General features: G+C 40.0%; 1 protein-coding gene across 1 annotated transcript in view; it reads right to left on the reverse strand.

Annotated features, from left to right (window-relative positions):
• cep192 (centrosomal protein 192) overlaps positions 1-24104 on the reverse strand; it is a 72754-nt gene that overhangs the window by 15648 nt on the left and 33002 nt on the right. The window contains 19 exon segments of the mRNA XM_061673701.1: positions 93-212; positions 3212-3307; positions 12127-12203; positions 12351-12579; positions 12664-12769; positions 13199-13322; positions 13484-13562; positions 13671-13761; positions 14011-14129; positions 14131-14174; positions 14292-14401; positions 18036-18157; positions 18255-18515; positions 18638-18817; positions 19034-19124; positions 19245-19433; positions 19521-19633; positions 19823-19915; positions 23700-23839. Coding sequence (XP_061529685.1) covers positions 93-212; positions 3212-3307; positions 12127-12203; positions 12351-12579; positions 12664-12769; positions 13199-13322; positions 13484-13562; positions 13671-13761; positions 14011-14129; positions 14131-14174; positions 14292-14401; positions 18036-18157; positions 18255-18515; positions 18638-18817; positions 19034-19124; positions 19245-19433; positions 19521-19633; positions 19823-19915; positions 23700-23839 — 2384 coding nt within the window.

Genomic DNA, 24104 nt, shown 5'->3' on the forward strand with positions numbered 1-24104 from the left:
AATAACATAATATTTTCAATGTAACTGAAAGCGGGGGGGGGGGAGGGGAACCTTCAAAATATGATCCGGATTACAAATTGATAAGCAATCACCGTGCCACATAGTTGAAAGCGGATCCTATATTTCTGCAAGGGCTCAGACAAGGGGTGGCACTCCAAATCCCAAAACTGAGCATAGTCACCTCGGTCCCTGGGCAGGAATATAATGGGCACCTGCAAGTGAACCAGAATAAATAAGACATTAAGAACAAGCATGTTATAATCCATATACTGTAGCATAGTTGCCAAAGTCATACTTGAACTAGCAATGTGACAACTGCCCACCATCTTTGTGGAATTTATAGATATACAGTACCCTCCAAAATTATTGGAACGGTAAAGTCTATTCCTTTGTTTATTTATTGTATGCTGAAAACATTTGTGTTTCAGATCAAAACATGAATATGAGACAAAAGCTCAGGATTCTAGCTTTTATTTCATGGCATTTACTGTACATCTAGATGTGTTAAACAATTCAGGACAGAGGACCTATTGTTTGAAGCCACCCACTTTTCAAGTGAGCCAAGGTATTGAAACAGACATGATTAAATTAACTTAAAGTGAATAACATTTAATATTAGCTGCCATAACCCTTACTTGCAATAACTGCATCAAGCCTGTGACCCACTGACTTCACCAAAGTATTGCATTCTTCATTTGAAACGCTTTTCCAGGCCTTTACTGCCGCCTCTTTCATTTTTTCTTTCTCCCATCAGTCTCCTTTTCAGGAGGTAAAATGCATGCTCTATTTGGTTAAGGTCCAGTAATTGACTTGGCCAGTCTAGGACCTTCCACTTTTTCCCCCTGATGAAGTCCTTTGTTGAGTTGGCAGTGTGTTTTGGGTCATTGTCTGCATCCAATATAATCGGGAGAAGTTTTATCATGCAACAAGAAGACTTTGAAAAGCTTTGAAAAAGTCAGCTAGTATTGAGTCAAGACAGCTCATTGATGGTTTCAGCAGCTGAACAGTTTTCTGGTCAACTGTATCTGTCATGGAGTTTTTCCTGGGTGGCTTCAGATATTGGATAATTTCATCATTTTGCTGATTTGTTCTAATATTTAACCTGATGGATTGTATTTTTTCATGAAAATAAAGAGAAAACTAATTGCATTGATCTGCTGTTAGGAGTTCTGGAGCCATCTCATTGGGGGGGTTGTGAGCTTGTCAACCACAGCAAACAAAGTACAAGTTGTGGAAGTTCTTACTGATGATTTCACGAGAAGTGTTGCTGTCTCGCCCTGACTAACTCTTGGTTAAAATTACAAAGACTTTGTCTGTAGAGGTCATAGTCAATTTGGAGTTTAGTTTTTCTCCAATTACGTTTTGCTTTCCTACACTTTGCTTTAGAGGTCTTAACCATCATTGTGCTCCTCCACGGTGTTCTAGGTCGCCTCAAGATTGTCTTAGTTTTAATAGGAGTGACAGCATTCATGACATTTGAGATTTTACAGGTGAAATTATCCAAAAGCTCATCAACTGTCTCAGCATTCCCAGTTTGTGGCACAGGAATGGTCCTCCATAAACTTAGTGGCGCTACTCTCATGTATGTACATTTTCTTAATAGACAGAGATCGTCTGAACTTTTGGAAGGATCTGTAATTCAAAGAATACACAAAAATGGTCAGAAATAGCCATATCCTTAAATGTCAATTGATAGAATTTCAACATCCTTAGAGATGACCAGGTCAAAGATGTGACCTTGAGTCTGGATTGGACTCTTGATATGTTGATAGAGGTCAAATGTGTCTAGTATAGCAGAGAGTTCTTTCGATCTTTTTTCCATGTTATTGTCAACATGAATGTTAAAGTCTCCCGTTATGACAAAATAGTTGGAGTCAGTACAAATAACTGACAGAAGTTCTGAAAAGTCCTCCATAAAGTTTCTATTGTATCTTGGAGGCCTATAAATTATTAAGACCTTTGGGTCACCTTTAACTAAAAAAACAGAGATATTCAAAAGAGTTAAAATCACCCAGTATAATTTCTTTACACTGAAATAACTTAAAAATAACAGCAACACCACAGCCTTTTCCCCCTATTCGATACTCTTTCATACAGCTAAACTTTGCTGGCGTTGCCTCATTTAAAATTGTATTACAGCTACTTTCTGTTAAACACATTTTATTTCGTAACAAAAAGTCCAGCTCATAGGTTGTAATGATGTAATTAATCAACATTGATTTACCTGACCTGATGTGGAAAAGAGCTAGTCTCGCAGAGATAACTGGAGACAATGGTTTGATAGATACACATTTTCTCCTCACTAAGTTTGTAGTTCTACTTTTTTGTGCCATATTTCTTTGACCAACTATCTGTCCCTTGTTATTACAGGGATCAAAAATCCCAAATGATCTCCATAGGGGTCTGACTTATTCTGGAAAAGACCCTGCAGTAAGGGTTATGCCACAAAATATTAAATGTTATTCACTAAATTAATTAAATGTCTGTTCCAATACATTTGCTCACTTGAAAACCAAAGTTGAGTTTTTAGGGCAAGGTGAGGCTGTATGAAATGTCACAGTAATTTTGACACGTCGACTTTGAGAACCCCTCTGGGAATCTCAGCCCTTAGAGCATTTTGGTGAATATTTTTGTGAAACTTGTCAGACAATCGGAAAAGAGGAACGAAAGGGTCGAGCAGATATGTTGAGGAATAATTAAGTTAAACTGCTTTATGAGGTGAGACAGTGAGACCTGGAGGGGCGTGACTGGGAGGAAGGGCCCCCCCGATCAGAACCCGAGTGGTGTTCTGTTTTTGGACTTCTCTGCTCAGCATGGCTTGTCCATAACGAACACCATGTTCAAGCATAAGGGTGTTTACACGTGCACTTGGCACCAGGACACCCTAGGTCACAGTTCGATCAACTTTGTGGTTGTGCCATCTGACTTGTGGCCGTATGTCTTGGTATTTTCTATTGATATTGGAACAGTAAGTTAAAAAAAAAAAAAAAAAAGACAATTACACTTATGAGGTTAACGATATGCCAGTCCCCTAAAATGCTTAAGAAATATGCCTTTGTTCAAATTCTTTGCATACGTAAACCTAACAATGGCAATAATAGAAACTATCAAAAAACAAACATTTAAAAAAAAAAAAAAAAAAAAAAGGAAAGAAATTTTGAGGTGTTGTAATAAGCTATGTAACTTCATGACATACTGTTATGGTAATTACCTGCATCTTCTCATGGGCTCCCAAAGTGCCTGAGACCCTCGAACACCTGAAAGCTGTGTAGGTGGCCCGGTATACATCACAACTGTTATCAACTCCCTGAGGAAAGAAAGTCTGAATCACTGCTTTTGACCATGGTCAAGACAACTACAATATTAAATGGGGAGGAGGGGGGAAGAGGAAATACACTACATATCGAGAGATCCCCAATCTGAAGTAAAATCAAAAGAAACAGTTGAACTCATAGTACTAGAAGGCATTGTAAAATATTGGTCGTCGGACAAGGGATACAGTAGAAGCATGTGTTCAAAGACGCCGGTTGACTGGCAATCAATCAAATTTTATTTATACAGCACTTTTCATACATGAAAAATGCAACCCAAGTGCTTAACAGAGATAAAAACAGACAACTAAAATAGCTGAAAATATACAAAAACCCACTCCTCCCATCCCCACGTATAAATGCAATCACAGCCATACGACCATATTCTACATGCTCGTGCACACACACAAACGCAGCACCTATTGACGAGTAGTATAGAGGTACTGAGGATCCTGGGCAAGGAAAGACAATTGTGTGGGAGCCCTCCACACCGAGAGGTGCCATAGCCCGCAGCCACAGAGCCCACCACGACCGGGGTAGTTTGTGGGGGGTGAGGGGAGGCTCCCATTGAGGAGACAATGGAGTAAATCTTAATAATAGAGACACTAAAGACACAGACAGGCAAACACCAAAGGCATGAAAAAGGTGACAAAAAACAAATCTATTTTAGGGGGTGTCTGGGGGGGGATCTCCCCGAGCCCCCGCAGAGATTTTTTACTTTTTTATTTTAACATAAATTAAGCAATGTACTAGCGGATCAGCTCTGGTCGCCGATGTTCCGTGTGCTTCACGGTTCCACTTGGGACCACAACCAGGGCCCCGACCTGCAGCACCTCAATGCAAAAATACAAAAGACCTGCACAACAAATACCACAATGGCTGATCTCGTGAGCAAAAACGTTGCTTAAACGTAAGAGTAGCAATAGAGGATGTCCGCTCCAGAGGTGGGTAGAGTAGCCAAACATTGTCCTCAAGTAAGAGTACCGTTACTTGACAATAATGTGACTCAAGTAAATATTAGTCCTCCAAATAATTACTTGAGTAAAAAGTACACAGTGAAATTATTACTCAAATACTGAGTAACCTCTGATTTATTTTTTAACCACAGCATGAACATCAATTAAAAAAATAAAATAAAATAAAATACAATGTGAATGTACAAATTCTGATGTTGCTGTGTGTGAGTATGCACAGTCAAAACTACAAAAAAAAAAACCCTGCAATTTACTGCACGGTGTTTTCTCAAATTATAAGTGATCTGAAATATCGACATTTGGGCAGACAGTGCCAGACAAATACTACAATACATGAAAGCTGTTATTTTTGTTCGTCTAAATGTAAACAAGAGTAGGCCGCCGTTGCCTTCATGGTAACGATGAACTTTTCCAACATGACCTCCACGTACACACGACGATCAGCAGGGCATGCTTATCTAGTGTGAATACCCATGTCCGGGAGGCCCAATGGAAGACGTTGGTGTGAGGTCATGTGACTTTCTTGTGTCGTTTGATTGGTGAACTAGACTTAATCACTTGCGGTTAAACAGGATGATGTAAACAGCGCCTGATGCGGAAGTCGTAGTCTCGCGCACGAAATAGTTGATAAATAAGCAATAATTGATCAATAAAAGTAGCGAGCGACATTTAGACCATAGTAACGGAGTAAAAGTACCATGACTTATTAACAGCAGAAGTTTTTTTCTGGTCTCGTCAACTCCTGTGACTTCAGGCGCACAGGCAGAAGCTCAGGCCGCATATTAGTCCGTCTGTGTGTGGATGGTGGATGTGTGGAATGGATCTGGCTGCTAGCGTTCAAGGAGTACGAAAGTCTATGACATCAGTGACAGCGAGCCCCCCCCCCCACCGAATTGTGACTGATTTGCATGTATGAAGACAATAAAGACATGATAAAAACTAAAGGACAATAAGAGATGCAGTGAAATAGGATAAAAAAATAGATAAATGATTAAAATAAAAAATAAGATAAATTAATAAACAAATGAGTAGATACACAATTGTCTAAATGAATAGTTGAAAAAAACTGCTAAAAACTAAATAAATAATAAATTTGTTAAAAGCTAAACCAAACAGGTGAGTCTTGAGCCTCCTTTTAAAAGCATCAACAGTCTCTGCATTCCTGATACTCTCTGGCAGGCGGTTCCAAAGGCGGGGGCCATAATGGCAGAATGCAGCCTCTCTGTAGGTTTTTGTTCTACAACCCCAATTCCAATGAGGTTGGGACCTTGTGTTAAACAAATAAAAACCGAATACAATGATTTGCAAATCATGTTCAACCTATATTTAATTTAATACACTACAAGACAAGATATTTAATGTTCAAACTGATAAATTTTGCTTTCAGCAAATAATCATTAACTTAGAATTTGATGGCTGCAACACAGTTCCAAAAAATCTGGGACAGGTGCCAAAAAAGACTGAGAAAGTTGAGGAATGCTCATCACACACCTGTTTGGAACATCCCACAGGTGTACAGGTTAATTGGGAACACGTAGGTGCCATGATTGGGTATAAAAGCTTCTCTGAATTGCTCAGTCATTCACAAGCAAAGATAGGGCGAGGTTCACCTCATTGTGAACAAGTATGTTAGAAAATAGTCGAGACGTTTAAGGACAACGTTCCTCAACGTACAATTGCAAGGAATTTAGGGATTACATCATCTACGGTCCATAATATCATCAAAAGGTTCAGAGAATCTGGAGAAATCACTGCATGTAAGCGGCAAGGCCGAAAACCAACATTGAATTCCCGTGACCTTCGATCCCTGAGGCGGCACTGCATCAAAAACTAACATCAATGTGTAAAGGATATCACCACATGGGCTCAGGAACACTTCAGAAAACCAATGTCAGTAAATACAGTTCGGCGCTACATCCGTAAGTGCAACTTGAAACTCTACGATGCAAAGCAAAAGCCATTTATAAACAACACCCAGTTCTGTGGTCCGACGAGTCCACATTTCAAATTGTTTTGGGAAATTGTGGACGTCATGTCCACAACATGTAACCTTTGACTCCCGCCTCTTCTGGCTCGCTTGGTTTTTCCTCTAGGTGGCGCCGTGCTGCCCCTCCCCGCTTGGCAAAGGACACCCAGCTTCCAAGCCTCCGTGGATCACCGCTGCCAAGAACAGTTGCTGCTGAGGTACCAGACACGCTGCCAGCCAAATGTGAGTTCTCTGAACTTGTTAACGGATCCCGAAAACCGGCAGGGAGAGGGATGGTCATATTCTCCCAACGAAGCATGACGAACAACTTCCATTTTTCTTCTTCTGCCTCTTTTGGGTTTTTTTCCAGCATCAGTTTTCTTCCTCAACTAGACCTGCTGTTTTCCGATTTTTTTTCTGATCTACGGTCGTGAGTACACCACAACAAGCGTTGCTGGAATGTACAATATTAGTGCCTAATAGTTTTGGGGAAATTACTCTCTTCACACAAAATCCCAACTGTGCTCTCGCTTTGACTCAACGCATTAAACGCTCACATTTTCAACTTTAGCCCCGCAACACACAATGTTCTATTTCCCTTTTCGTACACCTATTTTTCTTTCACCATTATTAGTGTTATTTTCTTTCTGTAGTTAGACCCCTTTGTGTGTTTCCCTATATATAAATCCCTTGTAGATTTCATTTAATATTCTATAAAAGTCTACTTTTTGATGTGTATTGTGTGTTTTGTGTTTAATAATTAAGGCTCTGGAATCTAGGATTTTTAACGATGCTAAAATGTAGCATCGTTAAAATTTTGAGACAGAGGTTTTTTTGTCACTTTTTCCTCAAGTTTTACACATGTAAAAAGAGACTTGGATCCCCTTTTCGAGAAAATAGTTTGATTTTAATGTTAAAACGTAAATTGGACCGTAAGTGAACGCAGACGTTCAACTTCGACGAATTAATTTCTCAAATAAAATATGTTTCATGCAAAAGCCAATATATGCTACACACGACAAGTTGAGCTTTTACCAAAATGTTCTCTTTTGGTTTCATCTGACCATATGGCATTCTCCCAATCCTCTTCTGGATCATCCAAATGCTCTCTAGCAAACTTCAGACAGGCCTGGACATGTACTGGCTTAAGCAGGGGTACACATCTGGCCTGCACGATTTGAGTCCCTGGCGGCGTAGTGCGTTACTGATGGTAGCCTTTGTTACTTTGGTCCGAGCTCTCAGCAGGTCATTCACAAGGTCCCCCCCGTGTGGTTCTGGGATTTTTGTTCACCGTTCTTGTGATCATTTTGACCCAACGGGATGAGATCTTGCGTGGAGCCCCAGATTGAGGGAGATTATCAGTGGTCTTGGATGTCTTCCATTTTCTAATGATTGCTCCCACAGTTGATTTCTTCACACCAAGCTGCTTACCTATTGCAGATTCAGTCTTCGCAGCCTGGTCCAGGTCTACAATTTAGTTTCTGGTGTCTTTTGACTGCTCTTTGGCCTTGGCTCTTTTGTAATTTGCAGCGAGATTTCTGCATCTCTCAGCAGGTCAGAGAGATGAGCCTCCTCTATGTTTCACAGTGTGCTCCTTGGTCGTCTCCCATGAAGTCCACTTTGGCTCAAACGACGACGGATGGTGCAATCTGACATTGATGAACCTTGACTTTGGAGTTCACCTTTAATTTCTTTGAAGGTTGTTCATATTATCCGTCTCTTCAATTCGTTATCAATTTTCCTCCCGTGGTCACGTCCAGTGAGGTTAGCTAAAGTCCCGTGGATTTTAAAATTCGGAATAATACTGTATGTGCAACTGTAGTCACAGGAACATCAAGCTGCTTGGAGATGGTGATATAGCCTTGACTTTTAACATGCTTATCTGTAATTTTCTTTCTAATCTCCTGAGACAACTCTCCTTCGCTTCCTATGGTCCATGTTCAGTGTAACACACACCATGTCACCAAACAGCAGTGATTACTTGTCACCATTTAAATAGACTGACTGAATGATTAAAATGATTGACACCTGTGACGCTAATTAGAGGATTCGCCTTGTTTGAAAATATCCCTATGGTCAAATTATTTTCCATCTTTTCTAGGGGTACTATAATTTTTTTCAAGGCCTGTTTCATGAGTTTTAAATAATTCTGTTGACCCACGATTAAAAAGCAATGTCTGACTTTCATTGGATAATTTTCATTGGATTTTTATTTATTATTAGTTTTGTCAAATTGAAATTATTTCTGTGACCACTGTTTGTTTTTCTTAACAGAGGGGTACCAACAATTATATCCACGTGTATGTTGTTTTTGGCTCCAACCGGTTTCCCAAATATACACTATATTGCCAATAGTATTTGCTCACCTGCCTTGACTCACATGTGAATTTAAGTGACATCCTTTTCCTAATCTACAGGTTTCTAATTCATCTCAAAGGTGTTCCATCGGGTTGAGGTCAGGACTCTGTGCAGGCCAGTCAAGTACATCCATACCAGGTCTTTATGGACCTTGCTTTGTGCACTGATGTCATGTTGGAAGAGGAAGGGGCCAGCTCCAAACTGTTTCCACAAAATTGGGAGAATGGAACGGTCCAAGCATTCAGACTTACTTTACTGGAACTAAGGGGCCAAAGCCAGCTCCTGAAAAAAACAACCCCAACAACCCCATAATCCCCCCTCAACCAAACATTACTCCTGGCACAATGCAGTCAGACAAATACCGTTCTCCTGGCAACCACCAAACCAAGACTCCTCCACTAGACTGCCAAATGAAGAAGCGTTTACGGATTTTGTAACTTTACCCACTGACTAAGACAGTGTATAATTTTAATGGTAGGTGTATTTTAACAACGAGAGACAGAATATCAAAAATAAAATCTAGAAAATCACATCAAATGAAATATTTTAATTATTTTAAAATACATTAAGTACGTATTTGACCACCTATCAAAACATGACTACTCTTTGCAGATCCTCTCCAAAGGTTTGGAGGCTGTGTTTTGGTAACTCGATGCATCTGCTCCCTCCACAGATTTCTATGTGATTTAGGTCTGGAGACTGGCTACGCCTCTATATGACCTTATTGTGCTGCTGCTTCTGTAGCCACTTGTTCATTTCCGTGGCTGTGCGCTTTGCTGTGTGCTTTGGGTCATTATTGTGCTGGACGCATCCATTTAAGTTTTTCTGGCTGAGAGAAGGAGCTTTTCACCCAGGATTTCATGGTACAAGGCTCCAACCATATTTCGGTGAAGTTGACCAGTACTCTTTGCAGAGAAGCATCCCCAAAGCATTATGCTTCCACCTCCATGCTTGACTGTGGGGATGGTGTTCTTGGGGTCATAGTCTGAATTCCTCTTTCCTCCAAACACGGCGAGTTGTTCCAAACAGCTCGATTTTGATCTCATCTGACCACATCACCTTCTCTCAATCAGTCTCAGAATCATTCAAGTGTTCATTGGCAAACTTTGGAGAGGCCTTCTTGAGCAGAGCGATCTTGCAGGATTTTAATCCATGGTATACTGTTACCAATGTTTTGCTAACGATGGTTGATAAGAGCAGCTGCTTGCTGGTGCTATAAGCTGCAATTTAAATATCGCTGGTGTCTGGTAGAATCCTCCTACCTCCAAAACCACCACTTTTCAGGAAACCCAAAAATCGGTATGTATGTTAAGCAATTAAAATTGCATCGTCAAAAAGAACAAGCGATTTTTAATAGGGTTGGGAACGATAAACTGATGCGACCGGATATCAGTTCGTAAAGGCGAGAGATACGACTGTATCAGAAGCAGACTCCATTATCGATACAAAATCCCCCAGTAATCCTTAGATAAGTCGGTTGTAGGGCTGCGGACCGGATATCGCGAGGCTAGGAATCGGTTGACTGAGGCTTTATGGTTTTCATCTTGTAAAACAAGCACAAGAGGTCTCGCGCTGTGACTCCGCAGGTAACGTTATGTTTACAACCAAACGCAGCAGTGCTAGATACTAGTGAGACAACTAGCTTCACTACATTTCTCCGTAGCATCACTATTTCAACATCAAAAAGCTCATCAGTAGTTAAGCTAAATCCATGGTCACGGTGATAGCAAAGTAGCGTTCCACCAGGAGTTGTAAACATTGAATGCGACGTCACGTACCTTATTTCAAGTCCGCTGTCGACACTGGGGCCGGCGGAGAAATGTGCACCGCAGATTGTAAACATGCAGACAATATGGCAAAGGTAGGTACATCTCTGCAATTTTCTTGGGCTGTAATTCAGCAAACTAATGCTTCTTCTCGAGTCCTCGCGGTCCACTTAGTACGTTCAAGTTGGTACTGTGCAACCGTAAAAATAAATTAACGAGAGGACAAAAAGCCAGGTATGTCCTGAAACTGAGACAACAATCGGCAGTTGAACTAAGCTAGTCATCACGACTCAAAAGTTCAAAATGTCAGTCAGCACCCAGCAAAAAATAAATACATTACTGAATTCAAAAATAAAAAAATAAAAGCAGTGCGTGTGTGCAGTGGCGGTTCTAGCTTGAATAGCACGGTGTGCGAGACCCCTCCCATGGCTCTTTAAATATTGTTTGTGGAGAGAAAATCTTCAAAATTAATTGTTGTGGTCTATTTCAATAATGTATTTAAATAAAAGAATATATCTTTTTTTTTTACAGTCGCAAAAAGCAACAATGCTCAGGGTTATGTGGTCTTTTACTGTACATTTGAAAATAAGGTTAGACAAATGTCATTTTATAGAATTGGGTCAAGGTTTTTTTATGATTAGCACGTGCTAAAAAAAATTTCCTGCACCAAATAGAATCGAGAATCGTATCGCTCCCATATTGAATCGAATTATATTGAATCATTCTGCCTGTAAATTGAATCGCTACCTGTGTATCTAGACATGTATCGAATCGGCCTCGTGCCAGAGATTTTTAACACTTGGAAAGAAATATGGATTTTGAGATTCGTCCACTCTGGGTCCTGGTTTAAAAAACTGATATGATTCGGGTTCCCCAAACGCCGGCTCTGTGTGGATGGAATGCAGAAACAAAACAAATCCTGGAATAAAAAGCAAAACTTGTGACAAGAATGTGCGCGAACGTATGTACACGCTGGATACGTTCAAATGAGTGGAGCCAGCGAGCCTCCTTTCAAATATCCACACTCTCGCCAGTTACACTGAAACGCATGTCAGTGCAGACGGAGCCCGAGTATAGTCTTTCATACATTTTAGCCAAGCAAGTCGCAAGTCAAACTCAGCGACCTCAGTCAACTCGAGTCCAAGTCACATGACTTGAGTCCCACCTCTGCTATTAATGTGAGCAACTGATTAATTAAGTTAATTTTGTAAAGGATATTTTATTCAGGCGGCACGGTGTAAGACTAGCTAGCACATCTGCCTTACAGTTCTGAGGACCCGGGCTCAAATCCGGCCTCGCCTGTGAGGAGTTTGCATGTTCTCCCAGTGTCTGTGTGGGTTTTCTCCGGGTACTCTGGTGTCCTCCCACATCCCCAAAACATGCATGGTAGGTTAATTGAAGACTGAATTGCCCGTAGGTATGAATGTGAGTGTGGTTGTTTGTTTATATGTGCCCTGCAATTGCCTGGCAACCAGTTCGGAGTGTATCCCACCTCTCGCCCAGAGTCAGCTGGGATGGGCTCCAGCACGCCCGCGACCCTATTGAGGATATGCGGTTCGGAAAATGGATGGCTATTTTATTCATAGTATTGTTCATGTCATACTGAGCAAAATTTTGTTTGATTTCAAAGGCATATTTTCTCCGTCATTTGGGGCATTTGACTTTGACAAAATAGGACAGAATAGAAGAAAACAAAATTAAAACTGTGAAGAGGGGGGAAAATAGAGTTTCGGTATAAAAAAATATTTCACCTTAACGTAGGGAGGAGCAAATGATGATATGTACCACCTAACATCCATTTCTCCATTCTCCACCTCCAAATGTGTCTCTAGAGTGCAGCAAGAGAAATGCAATATGAGCTATTGGCAAAGTATAAATTAAATAAAATGTCGTGCAGAACATGGATTGCAGGAGTGTTCATACTTCATCCAACATATTAATGCTGAGCTAAATTTTAGGACAGTGGAAACCCAACCTGATGTTTCTCCTGAAGGTGTGTCGGAGAAGATGATGTTTTTGTTGGGGATCTCGACCAGAGCTTGAGGTAACTGCAGTGGTGACAAGGGCAGCGTTGACTTTGAGGTCATTCTGACCGCAGGCAACACAGGGGTGGCAGCCTGAGGGGGCAGGGCTGACAGAGTCGCATCTCCTGGAGCAGCGGAAACATCCAGCACCAGATCTTGACGGATCTGGACCTTGATTAGCTGCAGAAAACGTTTCTCTTTTTACAAGATTTTTCAAAAATAAGACATGGCTTCATGTTTGTATTGTTTGTTAAAGTCCTGTACCTTCTGTTGACCATCACATAGGACATATATCGTCCCGTTCCAAGGGAGCATGTCAGATTTGCTTGCGAGGGAAGGGTTGGGGCTGATCAAAATCTGCAGGTGGCACCTAAAATTTAAGTATTGAGACACTCACCTATAGTTTACCCTTAGTGCTGCAAGTACAGTACACACATACGCTCAACAGCCACAACATTAGGTACATGTACTGGACACTACCATGTAAAGAATAATACTGAATATATAATGATTAATAATAATACTTAATACTGCTTTTATATTACTTTAAGAATGAAGTGTTGTAAAACCTTTTTAAATGCACATTTTTGTATTATTACTTCTGAGAATATTTTTAAAGGTATTCCGAATGTATTCTGTGAATGCATGGTTGGACACAAATTCAGTCTAGCCTAAAATAGAGTCGAAGGGCTTTATGACACCAAATACCTTAACTTCAACATAGAATGAAGAATGCACATTTAACAATTTTACTCTAAAATCAAAGTAAATAATCAGATGGCAATCCATTTATTCTTACTGTGGCTCGATGACTCCATGCTGAGGAGTAATGGTCAGGTAATGAGCAGGCCAGGACAAATCAAAGCTCAACTCTCTGGAGGTATTGTTCTTGATCTGGACATGATTTGTGCAAGCTACAGCATCTAAAATGACAAAAAAATAAAAATAATTGACTGTACAAACATCTATAATTACAGCATTTGAAATATCAATGCCAGTACGTATTTTAAAAATCCCACTGTGTTGTGGAATTATTTTTATGTGAAAAGACAAAATATGTTTTTGTAATCTGGATACCACTCACTCATAGTTGGAGCTCCGAGGACAAGCTGTTCTGGATGGACAGTCCACGACTCAGAATGTCTCATTGCTGGCTCTGAGGTCTAAAACAAAAAATAAAATGTATGTCTATCTTTTGATTTTAGTTCAAAGCATCTTAATTCCACTGATGAGACAGAATTACTGAACAAACCATGAAGGTCTTATGTTACCTTTAAGGAGCACCCTGTCACTCTAATTGCCGGACCTTGGGGACCCTTCACTGGCAGCACGTCCAAAGACACATTACCATTTACCATGCCACTAGCAATGAACACAACAGCAAGACAGAATATCTACAACTTAACATAGTTGCACAAAAATAATTAGTTCATTCAGCTTCAATAGTTCGGCTGGTCAAACATCCAGAATTGCAATAATACAATGAACAACTGACTGAAGTAACTAACTCCCATTGTATAATTGATTTTGGTTTCATAGGTATTTAGATTTACACAGGCTTGGTAAATGCACTATGAATGTGAAAGCTGACATTTTTAAGCAGTGTATTACCTTTCTGTTACCAAGTCTTGTATAGCAGAGGTCAGCATCATCTCAGGACTGTCGCTCTGCTCATACTCCTTGCTATATGTGCTTCCTATTAATGACACTGTCACTTTACCAACGTGTCCAGTAGAAGATGTAGGCCTCATTTGGTCGCTGAGGCAGGTCAAACGCTATGAGAAAGTAACAGAAGACAGTTTGACAAAGCGCACGCACGCACGGTTTTTGGAAAGGGTCTGTAACCATTTTCTTCTTTGTCGTTTTTTGCTATTCCTTGTGAGATGTCTTACGCTCTGTAGTGATCTCCTCTCCTAGGAACTTGTCATTGAAGTCAATGATTTTCAGCAAACTGTTTTCAGCAAGAACTTTCTGCGCAGCATCTGGTTTGCTTTGAAGAAGTCTGAAACAGAACCAGGAAAACAGTTTGAGGGAACACAGATATTAAATTTGTTTTGTCTTTGCAATCTTCGACAACATACTGTAAAGCAGGGCAGCAGAAGTAGAGCTGCACAATGTCTCTTTTTAAAGATCAAACTACCGTATTTTCTGGACTATAAGCCATTACCTTTTTCCATGCTCTGAACCCTGCAGCCTATGCAATGATGCGGCTAAAATATAGATAATCTATAAATGCTTAAAATATGACCGTTTCCTATAATGCACTAGGGTTTGGGCATGCCCAGATGCCTCCTGCGTGTAGAAGACGGCGCAAGTTTTTGGCGCACTCAACGCAAAACGCAGTATGACACGCACGAACGCAAAATAAGTTGTATTTTTCACACCCTCATGGAAAGTACAAGTGGTGTGTGACAGAGATGTTCTGAGGCTCTTCAACTCCAACACTGAAGACGACAACTTCAGTTGTTTCAGTGAGCAGGAGGTTGAATAAAAACAATGACTTTTCTGTTATGTTTGAGCCATTTAACTGCCGTGTTACAGGCACTGTTTGGAAACAATTAATGTATGTAAATAAACATTTACAAAATCTTTCTGTGTAAATATCTACATTCACAACATATATATCCACGGCGTATAGTCTGGTGCGGCTAATATATGTAAAAAAAAAATAATAATAATTTCTACAAATTTAGTGAGCGCGTTTTATATTCCGATGCGCTCTAAATATGGTAGCTTCTTACAAGCTTTTTTTTTTTTTAATTAACACTATTACATTAGGACTCATTCACTAATAAATGCATAGGATGCATTTATCGAGGATTTTTCAGAACTGCTGTCAGTTATTTGTACTGACTATAACTATTTTGTCATAACGGGAGACTAACATTTATGTTGATAATAACATGGAAAGAAAATCTAAAGAACCCTCTACTATACCAGACACATTTGACCTCTCTCAACATAAGAGTCCAACCCACACTCAAGGTCACATCTTAGACCTGGTCATCTCTAAGGATGTTGAAATTCTATCAGTTGACATTAAGGATGTGGCTATTTCTGATAATTTTTTTGTATTCTTTGAATTATAGATTCTTACAAAAGTTCAGACAACTTCTATGTTTATTAAAAAAGGTACATAAATGAGTACCGCCACCAAGTTTATGGAGACCATAGCTGTGCCACGAAATGCGAATGCTGAGAAAGTTGATGAACTTTTGGATAATTTCACCGGCGGCGACCTAGAACACCATGGAGGAGCACAATGATGGTAAAGACCTCTAAATCAAAGTGTAGGAAAACAGAGCGCAAGTGGAGAAAAACTAAACTCCAAATTGACTATGACCTCTACAGACAAAGTCTTTGTAATTTTTAAAGAAGCTCATCCATGCTTTTATTGCAATTAGACTTGACTATCGTAATGGTCTTCTGACTGGACTCCCCAAAAAGAGCAATAAACAACTGCAGCTCATTCAGAATGCTGCAGCTCGGGCTCCTACTAGAACAATGAGGTCAGAGCATTATGAGGGCAGAGAATTACCACAATTCTAAAGTCTTTACACAGGCTCCCAGTCAGCTTTAGAATCGATTTTAAAGTTCTGCTACTGGTCTATAAATCACTAAATGGGTTAGGTCCTGAATACATGAAATAAATGCTAATGGAATATAAACCCAGTAGGGCTCTGAGATCGACAGACTTAGGTCAAATAGTGGAGCACAGAGTCCAAACCAAACATGGTGAAGCAGCATTTAGTATTTAGCTATTAGGCTGCACACAAATGGAAATGTGTGCAAAAGTGACGTCAGCCCCAAGTGTGAATGTTTTATGGTTAAAAACTCTTTTCCTCATGCTTTTTTTTTTAAGCATTTCCACTTTTAAATATTTCATGCACTGTACGCGGTCTTAATTGTACTTTGATTTTTTTCCCTCTTTGTTTTAAATGTTTATGTTTTTCTGTATTTAAATGATTTTAATCATGTAAAGGACATTGACTTACCTTGTGTATGAAATGCGCTGTATAAATAAATTTGCTTTGCTTAATAAATGTTCTCTCTCTATGCACAAATTGAGCATATAAACCAAGTAACCGTCAGATTCATGTGCGTACCAGCCAATTTTATTCACACCACCGTGCGTATGTAAGTGAATCAGAATTAATTCCAGATGATGATCTTGTGCCCGCGAGCTATAATCTGCATAAACCGCGCCCCTAATTTCCGATAAAACGGTGTCCACCTCACGGATCTCAACCAACGCGCGGAGGTTTAAAGTGACAATTTTCTTAATCTTCATCCTAGCATAATCTTTAAAGGTTGTTATCATCGGAAAGCTTGCAAAACACAGAAACCGACAACATAAAAAATAAAAATCATCTTAATCATGTTTAATTCATTCCAAAGTGAAATTAGAGAAGAAGCACAAAACATTATAGAAAAATATCAATTTAAGAGCAGAGAATGACTGCATACGCTGTGCAGATACATAGTAGTAATACAGAACATCAAAGAGGCATTTGTAGTTGATAAATTAATAAACTTTGCATTGGAAGCAACAGAAAATATATGAGCCATATGCCGGTTGAAGGTACGTCACAATTCAACCACATAAGCGGTGGAGTGTTTGATTTATGTGACATTCACATCACATCACAGAGAAATATAAAAAATGAGATTATCGTAGGGATTAGAAAATTACAGAAGCCTTGGAAAAACTAGTCAGAGCAGTCTGATCACATTTACTGTTTGTTGAGTGACAACAAAAGCTGCAGCAGGCGGGGGACACACACAATGCATATACTCTACAATACGAGCACTTTAACAGAACGTGGGTAGATGAGGTGTGCTTTTCACAGTTATTTAGGACAGGCAACTCATTAGTACATTTCTGATTTGATTTATTAAGGTAAAAGTTTTTTTTTTTTTATAAATTACTATAGTTGTGTATCTTGGACAAAAGGTGTTTGACAATTTTTTCGAAGCTGATCCTGCATTATTTGTACATAAGCAGGTCTGAGGAGGTTCTAAATTTGTTCAGAGTACGAAAAAAAACAAGTACAAACATATGGTTGAACCACAGATCTGTGCGTCAGCCGTGCCTATGCATGATTTAACCACAGATTTGTGCATACGCATGGTTAACGAATGAGGCTAATTGTCTTCAGACATAGCAAGCAATATAGGTAAATGGCTAATGATGTTGCCTTAAATGGAACATTTTAATTTGGGAAACTACAATTAATGTTTTAGTGTGCAATGTTAGTTACATGTAACTCATACCCCAATTACTTAATGCTTTTTAAGAAACCTATTTAATATATTATATGTCTTCAGCGCACATCTTTTCAAGCACTTCCAGGAATGTGCCAATACGTTTTGGTCCCTCTACAGAGGTAGAAGTTGAGCTGACTGATAGGATTGGTATTACGTTTAGCTTGGAACTCGCATATGGCATTTATGAATTGCTTGATTGTCTGATTAATGTCTCTATGCTGGTGACTTTACTTTTCACAGGATTAAAGCAAGGTAAGTTTAGGTGTCGTTATCTATTTCCACTTCATATTCCAGCTAATATAATACTTTTATTTCAACAGTACAGCACAGTATAATAAAAGTAAAAACTAAACTGTGGAAGGTCTCACCTCCGGTACTGCTGCCTCGAGACCTCATCTCCACAAAACAGAACAACAGTAGCCAGTAGAGGTGTGTCTGACTGACACAGAGTTTGTTCTCTTTGGGTAGACTTCATGAGCAATGTGATTGCCTGAAAAAAAAGGACAAAAAAAACAGTACAGCACAGTTACCATTCATGTTTGTTTTCCCAACTCCAATGTCCGAGTGTCTGGTGTCCACTCTCCTACCTCTTGTGTTCTTTCTTTGAGAACAAACTGTGATGGTGCTAAGCTGATGACGAAAGGGTCCATAACTGACCGAGTCATTACATCCGAGAAGGCTACAGCTTTAATGAAAGCCGCTCTGGAACCGGTGTTTCTTACACACAGGCATACCTTGCTAACATGATTAATAGCAATGTCTGACACTGTCACCACATAGCCATCCGCCTGCTTTCTCTGGTCCTCCAGAATTATATTGCTGGTGCCACCGTAGCCTGATAGGGGAATCTGAGCAAAGACAGTAACAGAATATGACCATAACTCAAGTTTCGTAATGATAAACTTGGCAGGATTGATAATCAAAGATTCAAAACATGGAAAATGGGCAATGACTAAGACTGCCATCTCACAGTGAATTTGACCCCTGGTTGTGATGGCCGGACCGCAGACTGTTTGATCTCCAACTTGGCTATCATGCAGGCCACCCTAGTCGGCGCAAAGAGCAGGTGGATGGTCACGTCCTCTTGTGGGCGAATGGACAGCTCTCCGTGCCGGGTCAAACGCTCCTCTGGACTGAACAAACTCTGCAGCTGAGAGAGAGTCTTAAATTTACATGATTACAATAAATTTGACAATTATACAGACACCGTTGGGCGTGATTTAATAAGATCCCAAGCAAGAGGCGCTAAATTGCGTGTTCACGCTAAAGGATTGGGCGCTGTCGGTGGGTGTGTTGCACCTTTCAAACAAGATACTGGAGACAGAAAGAAAACATTAAGTCTTCACAACAATTTCTGTCAATTTACCTGAAAACAGTCCTGGTCTTGACCACGAATAAGTAGCCGAAGCTGCTGAGTACCATTGGATGAATTGTTTCTTAGAACCAGTTTCTGCTGACTGAAAAATAAGTTTGAATTTATTATGAGTATTAAAGTATGGACATGATTACATTTCAGGATACCAATTATTCAATTTTAAGTCATCACATATTTGTAAATACAACATAAAGCTGCTTACACTGCTCGCCCCAAGGTGACACCTCCCCAGGCCACAAACTGCTTGTTAGATAGAATCGGCGGAACATCACTGCCCAGACAAGAACTAAGGACAGGAGCAGCAGAGGTGACAGATTCTTCTGAGACAACCTCTCCATTCAGTTTTACTTCATACTGGGGGCCTGACGGCAGCACCAAGATAGTAAGAAGGCTGTAATAGAAAAAGCCGGCATTGAGGAATACAAACCTGTTTAAGTCATTTCTTAAAAATGGCAGTTGTGTGTACATATATGTATACCTTGCTTTGTATTTCTTGGAGCCCCACGCCTTAAATGAGACCACTATGCCTTGCTCCTCTCCCACTGTGAGGAACAGCTCATCAGGTTTCACTGAGAAACAGTCTTCATTGCACTATTAAAAAGAGCAAGACAAGGAGAGAAAGAGGGCACATACGAAACCCCCCAAAAAAGAGCATACCTTCAATATTAGGAAGGGCGGTCACAAAAAGAAAAAAAAAATATTTCTCACAAAACGGCACAAAATGTTAAGATGCTTATCCAAAGCTCTGTCCTAATAAGAGAAGTGAAAGATCGTAATTACCTTGAGTTTCATCCACACGTCAATGTTTCCTGCATTCTTTAACGGCAGTGTCGTTTGACAAGATTTACCCAGTGGAGCACGTAGGCAGACAGTCTGTAACAAAACACAGCACACTGATACCACTCCTTCAGTAAAATCAAATTACATGTATCCTAAGGAAAAGCAACTGGCACTGGACTCTTATTCACCGTGAATATAATCGTCCAACTGCCTTAATCATATATTAACAATGAGACTGATTCTTGTTTAGTGACAAGCAATACATGTATTTTTGCATTTTAAAAAATGTCAGAGGATTCGGTCTTCATTACATCAATACATTATAACACTGAACAGTGCAACCTTTGAAGACTTTTCTGTTATAATTCCCGAGGACAAATGATCTTTTGACTGTGATTGAGAGCTTTATATTTTTTGCTGTATGCATTACATTTAACACTAACACTTGATCAGTGGTTCCCAACCTTTGTGTCTTGTGTACCCCCTGGACTATTTGTGCTCCATGTGTACCCCTCACTCATACGTGTTGATGATTCTCCAAAAGTAGAACTTATGCAAGTGATTACCGAATGAAACTTATTTTAATGACCTTAACTTCAACTTTTAATTCTCAGGAATTGTATTCTTTTAACTCAAATTAAACACATAATATTCTACCTTTAGGAGTGTAACGATTCGATTCGTATCACGATTCATGGCTGCAGATTCGATCCAAAGACAATATTGGTTCATTTCGAACGATACGATCTGAAACGATTCAGTAACTTTAGCCAAACATTTATCCAGTGTGACAGTGAAATAAATATGTGCATACCGGACAGTGCAGGTGAAATTTTCTTTTGATTCTTGTCCTTTTTTGTAAGGGAATTGGGTAAATTAATTATGGACATTAAATATAAAGATCATCCAATCTCCTGGATCCTCCTCTGACACCAAATGCCCTCATGTCTTCCCTCACTACAGCAATCAACCTTCTCTTTGGTCTTCCTCTAGCTCTTTTGCCTGGCAGCTCCATCCTCATCACCCTTCTACCAATATACTCACTCTCTCTCTCTCCTCTGGACATGTCCAAACGATCGAAGTCTGCTCTCTCTAACTTAGCCTCCAAAACATCTAACCTTGTCTGTCCCTCTGATGAGCACATTTCTAATCCTATCCAACCTGCTCACTCCTAGAGAGAACCTCAACATCTTCAATTCCGCCACCTCCAGCTCTGCTTCCTGTTGTCTCTTCAGTGCCACGCTCTCTACCCTGTACAACATGGCTGGCCTCATCAGTCTTATTAAACTCTGCCCTTCATCCTAGCACAGACTCTTCTGACAACTTCCTCCACCAGTTTCAACCTGCTTGGACCAGTTTCTTCACTTCCTTATCACACTCACTATTGCTCTGGACTGGTGACCCTAATTATGTAAAGTAAGAGTGTCCTGATCCAATCTTTGAGATCGTAAATCAGGCCGATGTCAGCAAAAATCGAGTATCAGATCAGATCGGACGGGATCTAAAATCTCAGATTTTTCCACTCTTATACAAGCAGTCCAATACATGCTCCGCTCCAGCACTTCTAGCCAGCATTGCCTGGACGGCATGCACCACCCATGTGATCACAACAACAGGTTGCTAAGGTGCTAATGTAGTAGTAAGGAGTAAGAGTGAATGTTGCTCGCTTAAAGTCGTTTATTGACACTCCAGTTGAAGTTCACTGTAAAACTAAACACAAAAAAACAAAAGAATAACACCTATTTGAATGTTCAAATACATCACAGACTTCAATTCTCTCTTTGTTTTGGTTCACAAAAATCGCTAGCTCAAAGCTAATACACAATGAATAAAAAAGACGAGCTAACGAAAACTAGCATTCAACTTGCAGCGCTTATATCTCTCATAAGAGAGCGCTTAGATCAGCAGCGCTGAGATCTCTCATAATAGTGAATATTGATACACAAACGCTGTAGAACCATATATAAATAGGCAATATAACAATACCTTCTGGCATATATTCTTCAAACTGTGAAAACGAGTTATATTAACAATATTCGATCGTGACTTCTAGTTTCTTTGTTACTGCAAGTATCTCATTGCGTGCACCACACTGCCCCTCAGAAGTCAAAGTGCACAGCAGGAACAGCAACCCCAACAATGAAGTACCGTAATTTCTCAAACGAAATTGTCAAAAGTCAATAGTGCACATTATACATGGGTATAGGGGAAAATGGGGGAAAAAAAAAAACTTTCACACTTTATAAAAATGTATGCTGCCATCTAGAGTTTATGAAAAAGCTGTACACTTTCATTTCAAAATTCCACCACCACCAAGAGGTTATGAGAAAGGTGTACACTTTCATTGTAATATACCACCGCTACCTAGTGGTTATAAAAAAAGGTGTCGCCTACACTTTCATTCCACTATTTCAGGGGTACGTATGACTGCATATGTACAGTTGTGCTCATAAGTTTACATACCCTGGCAGAATGTGTGAAACAGTGTTTTTAAATATGACTGATGACTGAACAACAACAATCATTCATTTCCTTATGGTTATGTTTTGTTTAATGATAATGTGTTTCTGAAATGCTTGACCCTTTAATTTGAATCTCATTCAAATAAAATTAAATGTGTTTCGAGCCGGCACAGTGAACGACTTGTTAGGACATCTGCCTCACAGTTCTGGGGACCGGGGTTCAAATCCCGGCCCCGCCTGTGTGGAGTTTGCATCTTATCCCCATGCCAGGGTGGGTTTTCTCTGGGCACTCCGGTTTCCGCTCACATCCCAAAAACATGCGTGATAGGTTTATTGAAGACTCTAAATCACCCGTAGGTGTGAATGTGAATGCGAATGGTTGTTTGTTTCTATGTGCCATGCGACTGGCTGGCGACCAGTTCAGGGTGTATCCCGCCTCCTGCCTGAAGATAGCTGGGATAGGCTCCATTATTTCCTAGTATCGATACAATGATTACTTTTTAAAACGATTTAAATCGATATATTTACATTCAGAATGCTAACTTGTCGAGCACAGATCAATCCAGTTGGATCACCTCAGTATATCGCAAAGTCAGTAGCAGTCCGAATGACTGACAGTTCAGTTTTCTGAGTAAATGTTATCCAAAATGAATAAGTCCTCCAGTGAATATGACCCAGTCACCAACCATTGAAACAAGCCGCTGTTGGGAATGCAACACAGCCATTCAGCCAGTGGCCGTGATGGCTGCGGTCCATTTAGCTGTGTTGTGACCATTTACCCACAAGTTGCTGTGCTAAATTCCTGAAGGTTGCTCGGCCCGCTAAGTGAGAAAGTGGGCGAGTGCTCAAATCAACAACCAGCCTCTCTCTCCCTGCATTAAAAATGTAATCCTGCAAAATAATAAATATTTTTTTAGAAATATACATGCAATCTGTATACTTAACGCCGGTACATGGCTTCCGTGGCACCTGTCCAAGCCTGTTTACAAATAGCCCCTGCAATGTGCTCGCATACCCCTCAGGTGCGCGTATTCCTAGTTGGTGCCTAACCGAACCTCAACAGTTTCCAGTTAAACTAGCATCTCTCCATCAACTATATTGTTGATTGAGGTTAAATGACAAAGTTTTAGTTTTTCCTGCATATTTTTGTGCATGTTTGTATAAATGTGGGCTGAAGCCAAAATACACTCAGAAAACTGACATAAGCACAGCGGGAACATGCAAACTGCACGCATCTTCAAAGCCCAGGAAGCAAACCAGCATCTCTAATAACCTTTTTGTAAACTCTCTTTCGTCCAGTTCATGTGGCTATATATTACTAGATCTAGCTGTATGGTATTGCTACACACAAAAATAGGAAGTCAAGTGAAGCACAGGAATGTCATTAGAAACCGCCATCAACATGATTATAGTACCTGGAGATCCTTTGGTGCATGGACCCTCACGGTTCCAGACCTAGCTCTGATGGGAATACTTTTGATCACATGACTCGCACCAGGAGAGTCAACTTCTATGTCCACACGAGCACTGTACTCTTCAGCCGGACCCAAGTCCCCTGAAAAACATACACAAAATAAAAATTGTGATTTGTCACACAGCAGGGTTCTTGCCACTTATAACTTGATCACCTGTAAAATAGGCTTTTACACCATTATAAAATGAAAACTACACTGCATTCCAAATTACAATGCAAATGTATTGACTATTTAGGAAAATCTCAGATTTTCCTAAATAGTCAATGCAAATAATATTTACGTTATCAACTACTACAGATTAATTGGAACGTTTTTGAACAAACCCCCCCCCAATGATAAAAGTAT

Source organism: Phycodurus eques, chromosome 4, assembly GCF_024500275.1.
Source record: "Phycodurus eques isolate BA_2022a chromosome 4, UOR_Pequ_1.1, whole genome shotgun sequence".
NCBI classification, from domain to species: Eukaryota; Metazoa; Chordata; class Actinopteri; order Syngnathiformes; family Syngnathidae; genus Phycodurus; species Phycodurus eques.